This window comes from Mesoplodon mirus, assembly GCF_964341445.2.
Source record: "Mesoplodon mirus genome assembly, chromosome: 7".
Lineage (NCBI taxonomy): Eukaryota > Metazoa > Chordata > Mammalia > Artiodactyla > Ziphiidae > Mesoplodon > Mesoplodon mirus.
In genome coordinates, this window is record NC_138983.1 from 5,588,238 (window position 1) to 5,603,542 (window position 15,305).

A 15,305-nucleotide genomic window follows, 5' to 3' on the forward strand; every position below is an offset into this window, starting at 1 on the left:
ACCCTGACCAGTTATAGTCCCCACTCCTTTGGCTTATACTTTGGGACACACATTTCTCAACACTTCCCACCTTCTTAGATGGTTATTTAGACGTGGAATCTTTCATCACATGTGACATCCACCATTTTTTGAACGCTTCTTATGTGCTGGGAACCTGCTAGGCCTTTTATCATTTAATTTTCACAAAGGCACCATGAGACAGATACTAGGTCCACCTCCACTTTCCAGATAAGGAAACTAAGGCTCAGAGAGGTGAAATACCTTGCCTAGGGTCACACAGCAAATGCATGGGGGAACCCAGGCCTGCAGGCCCTTTCTATGACCTTGCAGAAAACAGGAGCATTCATGTCTCTGAGGGATGTTTGTGGTGCTTCCGGGGATGCAGTGCACTCCTGGCCTCGGGGAGGAGATGTGACCCGGGGTGCAGAGGGGCTGCAGGATGCTGAAGCTGAGCCTCCAGATGATCAACGTGAATGGTCACAATGAGTCTTTCCCACCCCCGACCACCGGCCGGCGTCCACTCGCCTCTCAACCCTGGCCTTTCCTTAGGCCCTCAGACCTGCCCAGGGCTTTGTGGAGGATGTTCCCTCTGCCCGCATGGCCACCCCTTCTTCACGTGGTCACTCCCTTCATCCCCCTGACCTTGGCTCACAGGTCACTGCCTCAGCCCCCGGTCACCGCAGGGTCCCCACGCTCCTCCTCTGACTGCCTGTCGGGCCCTCCCCTGCCCTTGCTCCTCCACAGCCAGTCTGAGGCAGGGACTGGTTCCCAGCACCCGGGAAGGCACACAGCAGGGGCTTCACCAACATTTGCTGAAGACAGTCTCTGAAGTTTCCTCCAGCCTCTTGCCACCATCACCCTTTCCAGGGACTACCACCCCTGCCTCCCTCCTGAGGGCCTCCACCCACAGACCCTGCTGGATGCCGGCGCCCGGAACACTCCACGTTCACAGCTGATCCCTGCCGGGGATGCTGGCACTTGCCCAGGGCCAAGTTAAACATTGGTGAGCGATGCCTAGAAGGCCGCCCCATCCCCCCTTCTCCCCCAGGAAGCCTTCCTGATGCCTGGGTCTGTGCCCCCAAGCACTTGGAGGCTGTCTCTTGGTCCTTTTCTGAATTAGATGTGCCTGAGAGCAGGGCCTTCAGGGCAGACTGGGTCGTTCATGTGGCCCCAGCAGCCGGCCCGGGGCTGGATCCCGGCAGACCTCAGATGTTTGCAAAAGAAATACGTGAATGGATGGCCGTGAGTGGCCGAAAGAGGCCAGAGCCACCAGCTCAGGTGGCAGGTGGGATCTGGTTCCCTTGGACAAAGGTTGATGCGGGGGGCAGGTGAATAAATCATGAGGGGCCTGGAGCAGGGCCGGGGCAGGACGACTGACCTCATTCGGGGAGGTGAGGGGCAGGCAGCTGTGCGGTAAGTGGGCTGGGGCATAACAAGGGGGCACAAGAGGCCACTGCGGGCTGCCTGGCCTACGAGGTCGGCAGAAGCTAAGTGGGAGGTGCTGGCAGGAGGTGGGGAGGTGCAGAGGTACCCCGGGGCTCTGGGTGGGGAGAAGGGGGGAGGTCTGGGGCAGGGCTTGGGAGGGGTGGTCTTTCCAGAATCCAGGAGCCATCCTGGGAAGGGGGATGGTGGGGAGAACAGGACGGGCAAGGATGGACAGACAGAAAGACAGACCAGTGTGAGAAATTGTCTCACTCAACAGAGGGAGGGAAGTGACAGAGAAATGGGGCATGAGTGGGCAGAGAGACCCACAGAGACACAGCTGGACAGATTGTCAGCAGAGGGCAGGGGGTGGAGAGGGGAGGGCAAGTGAGACGGACAAAGAGAGACACCCACGGAGCAGAGGGGGCAGAGCGGGGCAGAGAACAACACAGAATCAGGGGTGGAAGAGGATGTGGGGAGACGCAGAGCCCATGAACCAGAGAGGCCGGTGTGATGCGGAGGGGCCCGGGGGGCGCAGTCTGTGGCCAGCATGAGGGCGGCAGCTCAGGGGAAGGCTAGGATTTCAGGGAGGGGCTGTGTGAGGGGCCTGGGGAGCTAGGAAAGACAGGAGCCTTGGAGGACCTGGGGGCCATCAGCCCGCGGAGCGAGGAACAGGGAGAAGAGTAGCAAGGGCCCTGTGGGGACCACGTCCACAGCTGCCCACTAAGCTGTCCTTCTGCAGGACCCTGGAGAGTGGAGTGGGGCAGTGCCCCGCAGCCGGCAGGAGGTGCCAAGCCCTTGTCTCCATGGCCTTTCCCCAGGGCCCGGCAGATGGCAGCCTCCCCACGGGGGACCCCAGCCCCTCCGAGGGCACTCCAGGGCCTAGCCGGGCCCCTGCCAGCCCAGCAGCCACCAGACGGCGGGCTCTCCTCCAGGAGCTGGAGACCCAGGTGCAGGCCGCCTATGGGCAGGTAAAGGGGGCCGGGCTATGGGGCCGTCCTCAACAGGGGGCCCATGAGGGAACAGTGGGGATGCCACACCCCAACCGGGGTCCGCTGGACCAACCCAGGGCTGAGCCCAGGGAGGGGACCTCGGACGTGCACAGTGACGGAGGGGTCAGCAGTCACTCAGCTGCCCAGAAGGGAGGCTGGCATCCCTCCCCCACCTCTGCCTTCACTGAGGCCCGCTTCCAGCCCACAGAGCCCAAAGTCAGCTGCCCTCGGCTCCTTGCCCAAGTACAAGGGGCAGGGGGCAGGTCCAGGCAGGTGTGCCGAGGGCAGGCTGGCTGGGTGGATGCTCTGAGGTGAGAGCAAGGGTCCGGCAGGGAGGGCCAGGGGCTTCCTGGGTCTGCTGTTCTGGGGAGAGATGACCCAGCCCGCTCTAGCACAGAAGCCACCTGGTTTCCTCCTCCCAGGTCCGGGCCCTGCTTCTGAAGACATTAAATCCCTCCTGATTAGAAGAGGTTAGGGGTGGTGGTGGAGGGAGAGGGTCCTGGAGAGGAGGCGTCTGGAAGACCCTGAGGAGTGAGCATGGGGAGGCTGTGCCTTCCAGGGGGGCCTAATGCCCCGAGTGGCCCCCCACACCAGCAGGGATGCTCAGAGATAATCCCAGATTAGGACCCAAACCCCTGTGCTCAGGGCTCCCCACCTGCCCACCCATGCCCGATCTCCCCCACAAAACCCTAGGAAAATCCCCTGCAGTGCTCCCAGACTCTCACTGGGAGCGGCTGGGGGCTGGTGGGAGCCCACAGCATCTGCTGAGGCCCAGCCCTGGGCTACCCCCGGGACTCCAGGCCTGGCATGGTTCAAGGGCCCATGGGAAACTGTGCCAAGCGGCCCCGACACCGGGGGCCTAAGGTAGGAGGGTCAAGGGGGAAAGCCAAGGCCAGGAGGCTGGCTGGACCCTGAAAGGCTCTGGTGGGGGGTGGGGCAGAGCCCTGTGTGAGGCTGAGCTGGGGTTACAGCGCAGCTGGGGCATAGAGGGCTGGGTTCCCACCACCCTAGCCTGAGATTTTCCCTGGCAGCCCCCAGACTCTGGCCCATCCTGGTCTTGGCTCCTGCAGGCCACTGGGCCTCCCCTGCCAAAGCTCGTCAGGCCCCGCAGCTGCCCACTCAACTGTCCCATCCCTGCTGCTACCCTTGCCGTCTGCTCGTCAGTCCTGGCCTGGGAGACTCAGCACACGAGCCCAGGGTCTCACCCTGCTATCGGCTCTCTGAGTGACCGTGGCCAAGTCTCTTGCCTTTTCTGGGCCTCGGTTTGCCCAACTGAACAGTGAGGGGGTGGACCCTTCCAGCCTAGAGTGTTGCTGACGGTGAGGGTCCACTGTTCTGTGCTGGGTTCTAACGACGGGAGAGGCTGGTGAGGGAGGGGGGAGAGGGGTCACTGTCCCAGCTCATGGCCGGCTCTGCTGCAGGACTGCTGGCAGTGGCCTGGCTCCCCGCCAAGGGGGTCCCGCCATGGCCTGGGCCCCAGCTCGGAGGAGCAGGGGAGCCCTGGGCCGGGTGTTCAGGGCCGCTACTCCGTGCTCAGTAGCCTGGTGGGGTCTGCCTGTGTCTTCCTGCGGCCCAGCATCGCCGCCACCCAGCTCGTATGTACGGTTACCACCTGCCTGCCGCCTGTGCCCATCTTCTCCTTGAGCGGAGGGAGAAGATTGAGTGGGGATCTCAGAGCAAAGCACACAGATCCAGGGGTGTAAGGGGCAGACAGGAGTGGAGAAACAGACATGGGATCAAACACAGGGGAGACCCAGGGAAACATGCCAGGAAAGAAAGAAGAGGAGGCAGAGAGCAATCCAGAGAAATGGCAGAGACAGCCACCAAGACGATGGTCAGGGAGGGGACAGGGCTCCCAGGAGAGGGACAGAGAGAACAAGAGAGACGTATGCTGACACTGAGGCCCCCATGGCCAAGCCCAGGGTTCTGGCCAACTCCAGATCCATCTCTGGCTAATGGAGCTCCGGCCCTAGAGGAGGGTGGGCACAGGGGACAGGGAAGAGGGGCCAGGTGCCCAGGCCCATCAACAGGAATGGTGGGAGGAATGGGTCGGAGCAGCGTCACTGCTGGCCCTGTGGCTGCATGTTGTAGGGGGCCCCAAAGGACAAGAAGGGAGGGATGCAGGTGCCTGGGGGGTCCAGGGAATTCTTAACCCCTCTGTGTCCCCTCAGGACCGGGAGCTGCGGCCAGAGGAGATTGAAGGTAAAGGGTTGGGGAAAGAACTAGAGTTTCCGGAGTGCGGGGCATTGGGTGGGGGTCTGAGCAGGCTCCAGGAGGAGCAAGAAGGCCGCGGGGGATCCGTGCGAGAATATGGGGACAAGACTGAGCAGGGAGGGGTTGAGAGAACCCCCAGCTGTCAGTTCCCTGGTCCCACTTGCCAGGTGGGTCACAGTCCCCTTTTTTTATTTGTTCATTCAGCGGACACTTCCTGGGTGCCCACTGTGTGCCTGGCCCAGTGCTGAGCACTGGGAAACGTGGCAAACTGGACAGATACGGCCTGTGTCCTCTGGAGTCAGACGTCAATAAGTCAGCTACAAGTACAAATGTTGCTAAGTGCTCTCACGGAAGTGAACAAATGGGCCAGAGGGGACTGAACTGAGAGGGAAGACCTCCTTGAGTAGGTGACTTAAGGACCAAAGAGGAGGGGAGTGTTCCAGAATGTGAGCTCCATGAGGTCGAGGATTTGTTTCTCCCTCTCCCTTCCTTCCTTCCTCTTTCCTTCCTTACTTCCTTTCTTTTTCATTCTTTTCTTTCGCTTTCTTTCTTTCTTTCTTCTTTCCTTCCTTCCTTCCTCCTTTCTTTCTTTCTTTCTTTCTTTCTTTCTTTCTTTCTTTCCTTTTTCTTTCCTTCTTTCTTTTTCTTTCTTCATTGCCATATTCCCAGTACCTAGAGCACAGCTTGGCACATAGCAGATGTTCCTTAAATATTTGCAGAATGAATTAAAGGAATAGCATGTACAAAGGCCCTGAGGCAGCAAAGAGAAATGGGTCTTTAGAAAGAGGAAATGATTGGACCAAGGGGAGAAGGTCCAATCCAGGATGGGGTCCAGGGGGACGTGGGGGAAGGACTGACTCTTCCCTGCCTGGCAGAGCTGCAGGCCGCCTTCCAGGAGTTTGACCGAGACCGGGACGGCTATATCGGCTGCCAGGAGCTGGGAGCCTGCATGCGGACACTGGGCTACATGCCCACGGAGATGGAGCTCATCGAGATTTCACAGCAAATCAGTATGTGCCTGAGACCTGCCCCACCCCCAGTTCTCCAGAGGCCATGCCCATGGCCAGGGCAGCTGGGCAGCCCAGGGAACAGAGGTGTCTACACAGGTTGGCCCCCAGAGCTCAGGACCTTGGTCATTCTCAAGGCAAGCTCTCTGCCTCCAGAGAATCTCACCATCCCCTAGGATGTGGGTGAGTCAAGGACCATCATGCCCACTTTCAGGATGAGGGCAGAACTCTTATTATCCCCATGAGGAGAAGGAAGTCAGTTCTTAGGGAAGCGTGGGTGCTTAGCAAAGGAAGTGGATGGAGCCAAGATCTGAATGCGGGCAGCCTACCCAGAACCCAGCTCTTTCTCTATGCTTCATTCCCAACAGAGGGAAAACAGGATTAAATAAGAATAGAAAGCCAAGGAAAATCAGTGTGTAGAAATTCTCCACACTGAGGCTCTGAAAGGTTAAGTGACTTGCTTAAGGTCACAAAGTTAGATCATTGGAGCCAGGACTTGAGCCCAACTGAACTCTTCAGAAAAATTAAGAAAAGCCCTCAGGAGACACAGATGACCCCGCCTGTGAGACCCAGAGGGAGGGAAAGGCCCATTTAGTGGGGCAGAGGAGAGGGACACAGGCCAGAAGGGGAGGACAAAAGGCAGAGGACGCCAGGGCTGGGCAGGGGTCTCTGATGGTCCCAGGTCTCTGATGGGCGTGGCCCCCAGGTGGCGGGAAGGTGGACTTTGACGACTTTGTGGAGCTGATGGGCCCCAAGGTGCTGGCGGAGACTGCGGACATGATTGGCGTCCGGGAGCTGCGGGACGCCTTCCGGGAGGTGGGGTCACCGGGGCTGGAGGGAGCGGGGCCTGCTTGTCTGCTGTGAGTGAGGGGCTGCGCGAATGAACGGTTTGGTCTGTGACCTGATGCCGCAACCAACGCCGCCACAGTTCGACACCAACGGGGACGGCTGCATCAGCTTGGGTGAACTCCGGGCGGCCCTGAAGGCCCTGCTGGGAGAGCGGCTCAGCCAACGGGAGGTGGACGAGATCCTCCATGACATTGACCTCAACGGGGACGGCCTGATCGACTTTGAAGGTACCGTCCACCGCTCACCAAGCTCAGCACCGCTCGCCCTGGGAGGGTTTTAACGGAGGAAGAGCCTTAATCCGTGTGTGCCAGGCGCTGTGCTAAGCATGCCTATGTCCTCTCTTAGGTAATCATCACAGAAACCCAGGAGGAAGGAACTCTTATTATCCCCATAAGCAGGAAAAGAAAGTCGGTTCTTAGGGAAGCGTGAGTGCTTAGCGAAAGAAGTGGATGGAGCCAAGATCTGAATGCGGGCAGCCTACCCAGAACCCAGCTCTTTCTCTATGCTTCGTTCCCAACAGAGGGAAAACAGGATTAAATAAGAATAGGAAGCCAAGGAAAATCAGTGTGTAGAAATTCTCCAAGTTAGGCCCCAAAGTGTTCCTGGCTTCCTAGCAGCCAAAGCAAAGAGGAAAATAGGTTCAGTTACAAGATTTGGTTTTTCTCCCTGTAAGACGAAGCCCCTCTTCCTGGCCTATTCCCTACCAGATTCAGGGGACTCCCTTGCACGCCCTGCCTTGACCACACCCCCTCCCACCTCAAGGCCAGTATATTAGCCTCACTCCTGGGGAGTCCAGAAAACATTGGCTTTGTCCTGGCAGAGTTTGTGCGAATGATGTCTCGCTGAGCCTGTACAGAAGCTGGAGGCAACAGACAGGACTTGGCACCAGAGCCACTGCCTGCCAGTGTGTTCCCGGAGCCCCCCGCCTCCAGCTGGGACCCTCATCCTCTTCTCCCTGCCCCCGCCTGTGTGCAATGCCCTTGCCTACCCTCACCTCCACCCCCACTCGTCCACCAAGCCCCCTTGCCCGTCTCTGTTTCTCTGACAATAAAGCATCTTTGAGCAGCTTTCACCACTCGTTCACCCTGCAGGTATTTAGCCCCCAAAAGTGAAGTTCCCTCGACTGTGAACTTTGGGTGGGTAGGGGCCCTCCCCGGATCCTGCACCCAGCTCAGAGCAAGTGTTGGGAAACGTCCCCAGATGAGTAAACCCAACCTGCTTCTCCCAGAGCTGGGTGCGCGGTGGCCCCTCATCCTGTGAAGGGCTCCTGCCAGACCCAGGATGACATGGGAGGAGCACGTGCCTGAGGGCTTTTCCCAAGCTCCATCCCATTTCCTCCTAGAGGGGTGCTGCTCGGTGCTCCCTCTGAGAAAGAACTTGCTGGTCGGCTGGGAGGGGTGAGTGAGCTGACAGGCCTCTTCAGGACACACCTCAGCTATGGGGCTGATGCCTCCCTCTTCCCGGGAGCCCCCAGCCACTGACCGAGCACATAGGTGGTCTCCGCTCCGAGCTCCCCTCCAGGTTAGCCGAGGTGTGGTCAGGTCAGCCTCGAATCAGAAGCTGTCTGCCCAATCCTGCTTCACCGTGCGTCCTCTTTTTTGCGTCCCTAACTTCAGCTTAGTGTCTGCCTCCTGGGGAGACCAAATGACACATCTCCTCACTCCAACCCTGCCACAGTCTTCGTAACCCCATGTGCCATATTGAGGAACCCCAGAGGCCGGGTGTCAGCGACTTGCTAGAGGTCACACAGCTCCACTGCCATCTCTCCCCTCCAGGCCATGCAGCGCGTGCTGCCCGATTTTTCTTCTTGAAATGCCATTTGCGTGTTGTCACACTCTATACAGAAAACGGCCATGATCCCTCATTGCCCCCAGGCTGATCTGGCCTCTTTACCTGGCACCAGAAGGTTCCGGGAGGATGAGGAACTGGCATACAGTCACACAGCTTAGGATGAAGCAGAGGTGGGACTTCACCCAGGCCTGGGGACTCTAAAATCACAGTACCAACCAGAGCAGGCTCAAGGTCACCCTCCCACGGGTGGCCCCAGCTTGTCAGGCCTTGTGCCTGGAGTAAGGGAGGGGGGATGGTTGGGGAGGATGACCTTAATTGGCTGCCATGTGTCTGCTGGCATCAGAAGTGCCCACAGTTCCCCCAAATCTCACACTTGCCCTCCCACCCCAGAAAGGCTGTTAGCTCAGAAGTTCCAAACAGACACAGCTGGAGCAGGCAGCAGGGCTGGGAGGAACAGGAAGCAGGCAGCGACTGTGCAAGCCAAGAGCCCCTTCCCTGCCTAAAGTGGGCACCTGACACCCAACTCCACTGACTGTTTCCAGCTGGAGCAGGCCAGAGCTACGGGGTCTTCTGGTTTTCCAAGAGAAGCTGTCAATTTTGATTTTTACCTTAAGTCCACTTTAAATAGTTGGAATACAATATACATTCAGTAACATGTACGAATGTAAAGCTCAGTGGATTTTTACATGTATATGTACCCGGGTAACCATCACCCAGATAAAGATATTACATCCACTTATTTTATTTTAGAGTAGTTCTAGGTTTACAGAATTATTTTGAAGATTGGACAGGGAGCTCCTAAATACCCCACATCGAGCTTCTCCTATGTGTTGGTCAAGGTTCTCCAGAGAAACAGAACCAATAGGAGGGGTGTGCGCGTGTGTGTGTGTGTGTGTGTGTGTGTGTGTGTGAAGATACTTATTGTAAGGAATTGGCTTGGGTAATTATGGGCACAGAGCAGTCCCCAGATCTGCATTCAGCAAGCTGGTGACACAGGAGACCTAGTGATACAGTTCCAGCCCAAGTCCGAAGGCCCAAGAACCAGAAAAATCAATGTTGTAAGTTCCAGCCTGAGAGCAGAAGAAGACTGATGACCCTGCTCAAAGGTCAGGCAGGCAAAATTCCCTCTCACTCAGCCTTTTTTTTTCCATTCAGTTCTTCAACCCAAATTGGGAAGAGCCATCTGCTTTACTTAGTCCACAGATTCAATGGATGTTAATCTCATCCAGATACACCTTCACAGACACACCCAGAATAATGTTTGACCAAAGGTCTGGGCACCCCATGACTCAGTCAGGTTGACACACAAAATTAACCATGACACTCTATTAACATCTTACGTCAGAATGGTACCTTTGTCACTGCTGATGAACTAATACTGGCACATTAACTGAAGTCCACATTTTATGCAGATTTTATCACTTTTTCCCTTGTTCTGTTCCAGAGTGCCATCCAGGACACCACGTTACATTAGGCATCACGTCTCCTTAGGCTTCTCTTGGTCATGATAGTTTTACAGAATTTCCTTGTTTTTTTAAGTTATCTTGACAGTTTTTAAAATTTTTTTTTATTTGTTTGTTTATTTATTTATGGCCGCATTAGGTCTTCGTTACTGCGCACGGGCTTTTTCTAGTTGCGGCGAGCGGGGGCTACTCTTCGATGCGGTGCGCGGGCTTCTCATTGCCATGGCTTCTCTTGTTGCAGAGCATGGGCTCTAGGTGCGCGGGCTTCAGTAGTTGTGGCACGCGGGCTCGGTAGTTGTGGCTCGCAGGCTCTAGAGAGTAGGCTCAGTAGTTGTGGCGCATGGCTTAGTTGCTCTGCGGCATGTGGGATCTTCCCGGACCAGGGCTCAAACTTGTGTCCCCTGCACTGGCAGATGGATTCTTAAGCACTGCACCACCAGGGATGTCCCTCTTGACAGTTTTGAGGAGGACCAGTCAGGTATTTTATAGAATGTCCCTAAATTGGGATTTTTCTGATGTTTTTCTCACGATTAGAATGGGGTTCTCATCCCAACATATGAAGGGTGCATACTATCAACATGACATCACTGATGATGCTGACCTTGATCACCTGGCTTAAGGTAGTGTTTGTCATGTTTCTGTACTGTAAAATTACTCTTTTTCTTTCTCCTGTTACATACTATACTCTGGAAGGAAGTCACTATACACAGCCCGCGCTTGGGGGGGTGGTGGAGCATTATAATTCACCTCATTAAGGGCTGAGTTTCTACATAAATTACTTGAAATTCTTCTGTCCAGGAAGTTTGTCTCTTCTCCATTTATTTATTTGTGCAATCATTTTTACATCAATATGGACTCATTTATTTTATACAAGTTATAATCTAGTACTATTTTTTTTATTTTCTTGCTCAAATTGCTCTACCTTTAGCCATTGGGAGCTCTTTCAGTTGGCTCCTGTGTCCCTCTGACATACCACCATTACTGTGGGTATTTGGGTTTGGGGGGTTTTATTTCATTTTAGCATTTTCTTACTTTCTGGCAATACTAGATGCTTCAGAATCATCTTGTATATTTCCTGCCCCAGTCTTAGAATCTGCCATTTCTCCAAGGAACCCTGCTTCATTTTATTGGAGAATGGTATTCGAAACCAAGATCTGGGTGCAAGCTTGCTTCTAGGCCCTCTCAGCTGATAGAGTGATGAGATATATATGTACACTAACCTGTGAACATAGAAATTTTAAAATATTTCTGTATGTAACCAACTGTATTTATATCAAGCTAAACATGAGTTCCTATTGATACCTCCAACTCTAATCCATTACCACATGGATCATTCTAGCCTCCTCCTCCTCCTCACTTATCTGTAACTTCTCATTCCAACAGTGAGAAATCACCCATTCTACACTGACATAATTTTTGATTCCAGGGTACACGTGTAGTGGTTTCCGAATTGTTAACCCACACCCCCATGGAAACCACGTCATCAACTAGGGTCCAGTGCTTATGTGCAGTGCTTTTTGTCTTTTTCTTACAGACACCACTCATTTTCAGACTAGCACCTTATTCCCCCACTCCCTTCACTGAAGCTGTTTCATACATTTGTGATACAGTTTGATTCTTTTGTCATATTCTGCATTCCATCTTGGGATCCCCTGACCTCCTAAATGATTTTTTAAATCATTAAAAAGTGTTTGTGGGCTTCCCTGGTGGCGCAGTGGTTGAGAGTCCGCTTGCCGATGCAGGGGATACGGGTTCGTGCCCCGGTCCGGGAGGATCCCACATGCCGCGGAGCGGCTGGGCCCGTGAGCCATGGCCGCTGAGCCTGCGCGTCCGGAGCCTGTGCTCCGCATCGGGAGAGGCCACAACAGTGAGAGGCCCGCGTACCACAAAAAAAAAAAAAAAAAAATTCGTGATTGAAGCTCACTCTTTGACAAATGCTTAACGTCTTGTATTTACCATAACAGTATCATACAGAACCATTTTACTGCCCTAAAAAAAATCCCCTATGCTTCACCTATCCAGTTTTACCCCTCACCAGCCCCTGGCAACCAGTACTTTGTTTGTACCTTCTGTATAAGTTTTCCTTTTCCAGGATGTCATACCATTGGAATCATACGGTATGTGGCTTTTTCAGATTGGCTTCTTTCACTTAGCAATATGCCTGTGTCTTTTCATGGCTAAACATTTCCTTTTATTGCTGAATAATAGTGCATTTTATGGAAACATCACAGTTTACTTGTCCATTCACCTATTGAATACCACCTCCTCTGGGAAAATTTCTGTGATGTCACAAGGAAGGCCCCTTACTCTAATTTCCAATGCGCCCTGTCCCAGTCTCCACATTGTCTTACTCTATTGTGTGGCTTTGCTTCCCTGTCTGCCTCTCCTTGAGACTAGGAGCTCCTTGAGGACAGAAGCCATGGCCAGTTCATTTCCATATCAGTGTCCAGCACAAGGCCTGAGATGGAGGATGGAGTCAGAAAATGTTTGTTGGGTGAATGAATAAATAAATGTCCTGGGGATGAGGAAAATCTACAGACCTGGGGGCATGATAGATATACAAGGCCAGGGAGGCTTTGAGAAGTAGCCTGGGAAAAAGGGTTAGTGTTTGGCGGACAGTCTAAGGTCTAGAGTTGTGAGGAATGAGATTTGAGGTGAGGGGTCTGGGTGGAGAAATGGATAGGAAAGAAGAGAATGAAACACTAAGCACTTTATGAATATTCATTTAATCCACACAACAACCCTAAGAGATAGTTATTATTAGCGTCCCCATTTTACAGACGGGGAAGCTGAGGCCTATTGAGGTAACTTGCCCAAGGGCAAATCGCTAGCTGAGGTGGTGTGACATTCGAACAGTCAGTCTGACTCCAGATGGTGCTGTAGTCCATGATCCAGGACGGCGCATAGTACAGGGCCTGGCATGCAGTTAAGTATTCAAGGTTAGCTGTTCCTGCTATTGTCATTATGAGGCACCGGCGTGGGGCCTTGGGTGGGTGGGAGGTGGGGTGCAGGTTGAGGGGTCTTTGAGGTCGCCCTTGGACCTTACACCAGCCTAGACCCGAGGTCCAGGCAATTGGGAGGAAGAGGCGCATCAACAGCGTTGGTAACGGACCCGTTGCCATGGGAACAAACGGAGGCCTCAGGAGGGCGCATGCGCCGATCGAGGACAGGTTGCTGAACCGGTGAAAGGTGACGTAAAAGCGCACGGGGTGGGGCGCAGGGTTGGGAACGTCAAAGCCCTGCGTCCTCTGGCACCCAGGGCTGAGGAGAGGCGCGCGCGCGCGCGCGCGCGGCGGCGGCGGCGGCGGCGGCGACAGTAGCCCAGCTGGACTGGGACCGGGCGGCGGGAAGCTGACGTACGAAGCAACGTGAGTGAGGAGCGAGGGCGGCACCCGAGCCCGGGAAGCCCGGCTCGGCGCGAACCGCGGCGGATCCGACCCAGGTCCAGGCTTCCGAGGCCCCGCCTCTCGGATTTTGGGACTAATCGGATTGAGAGCGCGCCGGCCTGGGCCGCGAACTCGCCAATTGCTGAGGGCGTCGGCCACCGCCCAATCCGAAGCAGACAGGTGCGAGGTCCGGAAGGCGGAGACCAATCAGCAGCGGTTGCGGCCTGTTGGGGCCGGTCTCGGCCAATGAGAAGGCCCGAGTGACATCTTCGCGCGCCAATCGGGAGTGAAGGAGCGTTCGTGCCCGCCCGCCCTTCCGGCCTGAGCTCTATTTACCAGGGGCGTGCTGCCGGCTTGCCAATCAGAGCGCAGCTGAGTGGCCAGGCAGCCAACCCGGGAGGAGCGGCCGGCCGGCGTCTGCCGCACCCAGGAGTTGGGGATGTCCTACAAACCCATCGCCCCCGCCCCCAGCAGCACCCCCGGCTCCAGCACCCCTGGGCCCGGCACCCCGGTCCCTACAGGTGAGGATCCAGCTCCACCCCTGCTTGCCTGCCCGGGAGGTCGAGGTCTCGAAGAGAAGACGGCAATACTGGGCCTGCCGCCTACCCTCGCTGAGCCTCAGTTCGCTGGCCTGTGAAGTGGGCGTGGTCACGTAAGGGCTTGTTGGTGAAGCGCAGGGGGAGGGGTTTGTCCTGAAGTTTAGCAGCCTGGAATGAAGCCCTTTGGAGGGAATCGGGCGAATCTGGTCCGGGGCTTGGAACGTCGGGGCGAGGCGTCCCTGCCCCGCGCTGACCTCTTACTGGCGCATGTTGCAGCCGGAAGTGTCCCATCGCCGTCGGGCTCGGTGCCAGGAGCCGCTGCCCCTTTCAGACCACTGTTTAACGACTTTGGACCGCCCTCCATGGGCTATGTGCAGGTGAGTGGAGCCGAGGGATTGCCTGTGGATGGGGACTGGGGGCCCCTTCTTGGCCTGAGCTCACCGCCCTGTTCTCTTTTGACATAGGCAATGAAACCACCTGGCGCCCAGGGCTCCCAGAGCACTTACACCGACCTGCTGTCGGTCATAGAGGAGATGGGCAAAGAGATCCGGCCCACCTATGCTGGCAGCAAGAGCGCCATGGAGCGCCTGAAGAGAGGTAAGTGAGGCCAGGCCCACCGCCCCTGCCCGGGAGACAAACACTGGACAGCCCTTCACTAGGTAGGGAAGGAAAGACATCTGGAGGCCACCTGAGCCAAGCCTAGACTAGGGCCAGGATCACTATCCAGAGAGGCGGGGTTTTTTGGTTTGTTTTTTGTGTTTTTTTTTGCCACGCCATGCAGCATGTGGGATCTTAGTTCCCCGACCAGAGATCGAACCCATGCCCCCTGCATTGGGAGCGTGGAGTCTTAACCACAGGACTACCAGGGAAGTCCCCCAGAGAGGCGTTTTCAATTGAATTGACACTGAGTTAATTTCCAGGGAAGGACCAGGGAGTTTGTATTTCAACAGGGCAAATTTGAGGATTAACCTCTGAACCCCTAATCTCATCCAGCCCCTCATTAGATTATAGTCCCTTGTACTGAAAGGAAAGGGGGTGGAGAGGGAGGGTGTTTTCCACTGGCGGGTGAACCTGGGACTGTGGAGGGTCGCTGAGATCCTGTATGTTACCTCCGCATCCACACCCCAGGCATCATCCATGCCCGGGCCCTAGTCAGAGAGTGCCTGGCAGAGACAGAGCGGAACGCCCGCACGTAACAGGACTCGACTCCGCCTCAGCATCTGGACCTTTCCTGGCCACTGCAGAGCACCTGCTTCTCCCTGGCCTTCACCCCGAGTTGCACTTCCCATCCTGGGCTTCCTGTCCTGTGTCCTTTGGTGGGTGCCCTCCAGGAACCAGTGGGCGGCTCTCCAGTCGGCAGCACTAACTGGAAACCCCCTAAAGAGTTAGCAGCGAGGTCACTGTGAATCCCACCCATGACCTGCCAACAGTGCTGATCCAACTGGAGCTTTCTCCTTTCTGTGGCCCCCACCACTCAGCACTTACCCAGGACTTCTCACCACTTTTCCCAGACCCCTTCTCCCCAGCAGGGCCTCAGAAGGCCTGTCGCCTCCCTGCCCTGTCTCCTGGGCCATGGCGACTCTTTTCTCAGTGTGTCTTTTGCTAAATATGCCCTTTTTGTATAAATAAAAGATAATTTGGA

At 55.6% G+C, this 15,305-nt stretch overlaps 2 protein-coding genes across 6 annotated transcripts; both read left to right on the forward strand.

The window, feature by feature from the left end:
* Positions 1 to 2,228: 2,228 nt before the first annotated feature.
* On the forward strand, positions 2,229 to 7,330 carry CABP2 (calcium binding protein 2; the record flags this gene model as incomplete). Of its 3 annotated transcripts, XM_082627388.1 has the most annotated exons (7): positions 3,222 to 3,278; positions 3,836 to 4,009; positions 4,586 to 4,616; positions 5,504 to 5,638; positions 6,342 to 6,451; positions 6,564 to 6,711; positions 7,305 to 7,330. In XM_082627388.1, 7 exons carry the CDS (start codon positions 3,222 to 3,224, stop codon positions 7,328 to 7,330), a joined length of 681 nt encoding a protein of 226 aa, XP_082483514.1. The 3 variants fall into 3 exon arrangements, with proteins under 3 accessions (XP_082483515.1, XP_082483514.1, XP_082483516.1); XM_082627389.1 differs by lacking the exons at positions 3,222 to 3,278; positions 3,836 to 4,009 and adding an exon at positions 2,229 to 2,393; XM_082627390.1 differs by lacking the exon at positions 3,836 to 4,009.
* Positions 7,331 to 12,970: 5,640 nt separating this feature from the next.
* On the forward strand, positions 12,971 to 15,305 carry CDK2AP2 (cyclin dependent kinase 2 associated protein 2). Of its 3 annotated transcripts, none has more exons than XM_082627774.1 (4): positions 12,971 to 13,645; positions 13,940 to 14,040; positions 14,128 to 14,260; positions 14,792 to 15,305. In XM_082627774.1, the coding sequence occupies exons 1-4, from the start codon at positions 13,564 to 13,566 to the stop codon at positions 14,857 to 14,859; spliced, it is 384 nt and encodes a 127-aa protein (XP_082483900.1). In that variant the 5' UTR covers positions 12,971 to 13,563; the 3' UTR covers positions 14,860 to 15,305. The 3 variants fall into 3 exon arrangements, with proteins under 3 accessions (XP_082483900.1, XP_082483902.1, XP_082483901.1); XM_082627776.1 differs by having other exon boundaries at positions 13,642 to 13,776; XM_082627775.1 differs by lacking the exon at positions 12,971 to 13,645 and adding an exon at positions 13,671 to 13,762.

Excerpts from the sequence above, each read along its gene's own strand:
- CDK2AP2 (XM_082627774.1), top strand. The coding sequence starts at position 13,564 with ATGTCCTACAAACCCATCGCCCCCGCCCCCAGCAGCACCCCCGGCTCC. Across the intron at positions 13,646-13,939 it reads CGGCACCCCGGTCCCTACAG|CCGGAAGTGTCCCATCGCCG; the intron begins GTGAGGATCCAG and ends CGCATGTTGCAG. Across the intron at positions 14,041-14,127 it reads CCTCCATGGGCTATGTGCAG|GCAATGAAACCACCTGGCGC; the intron begins GTGAGTGGAGCC and ends CTTTTGACATAG.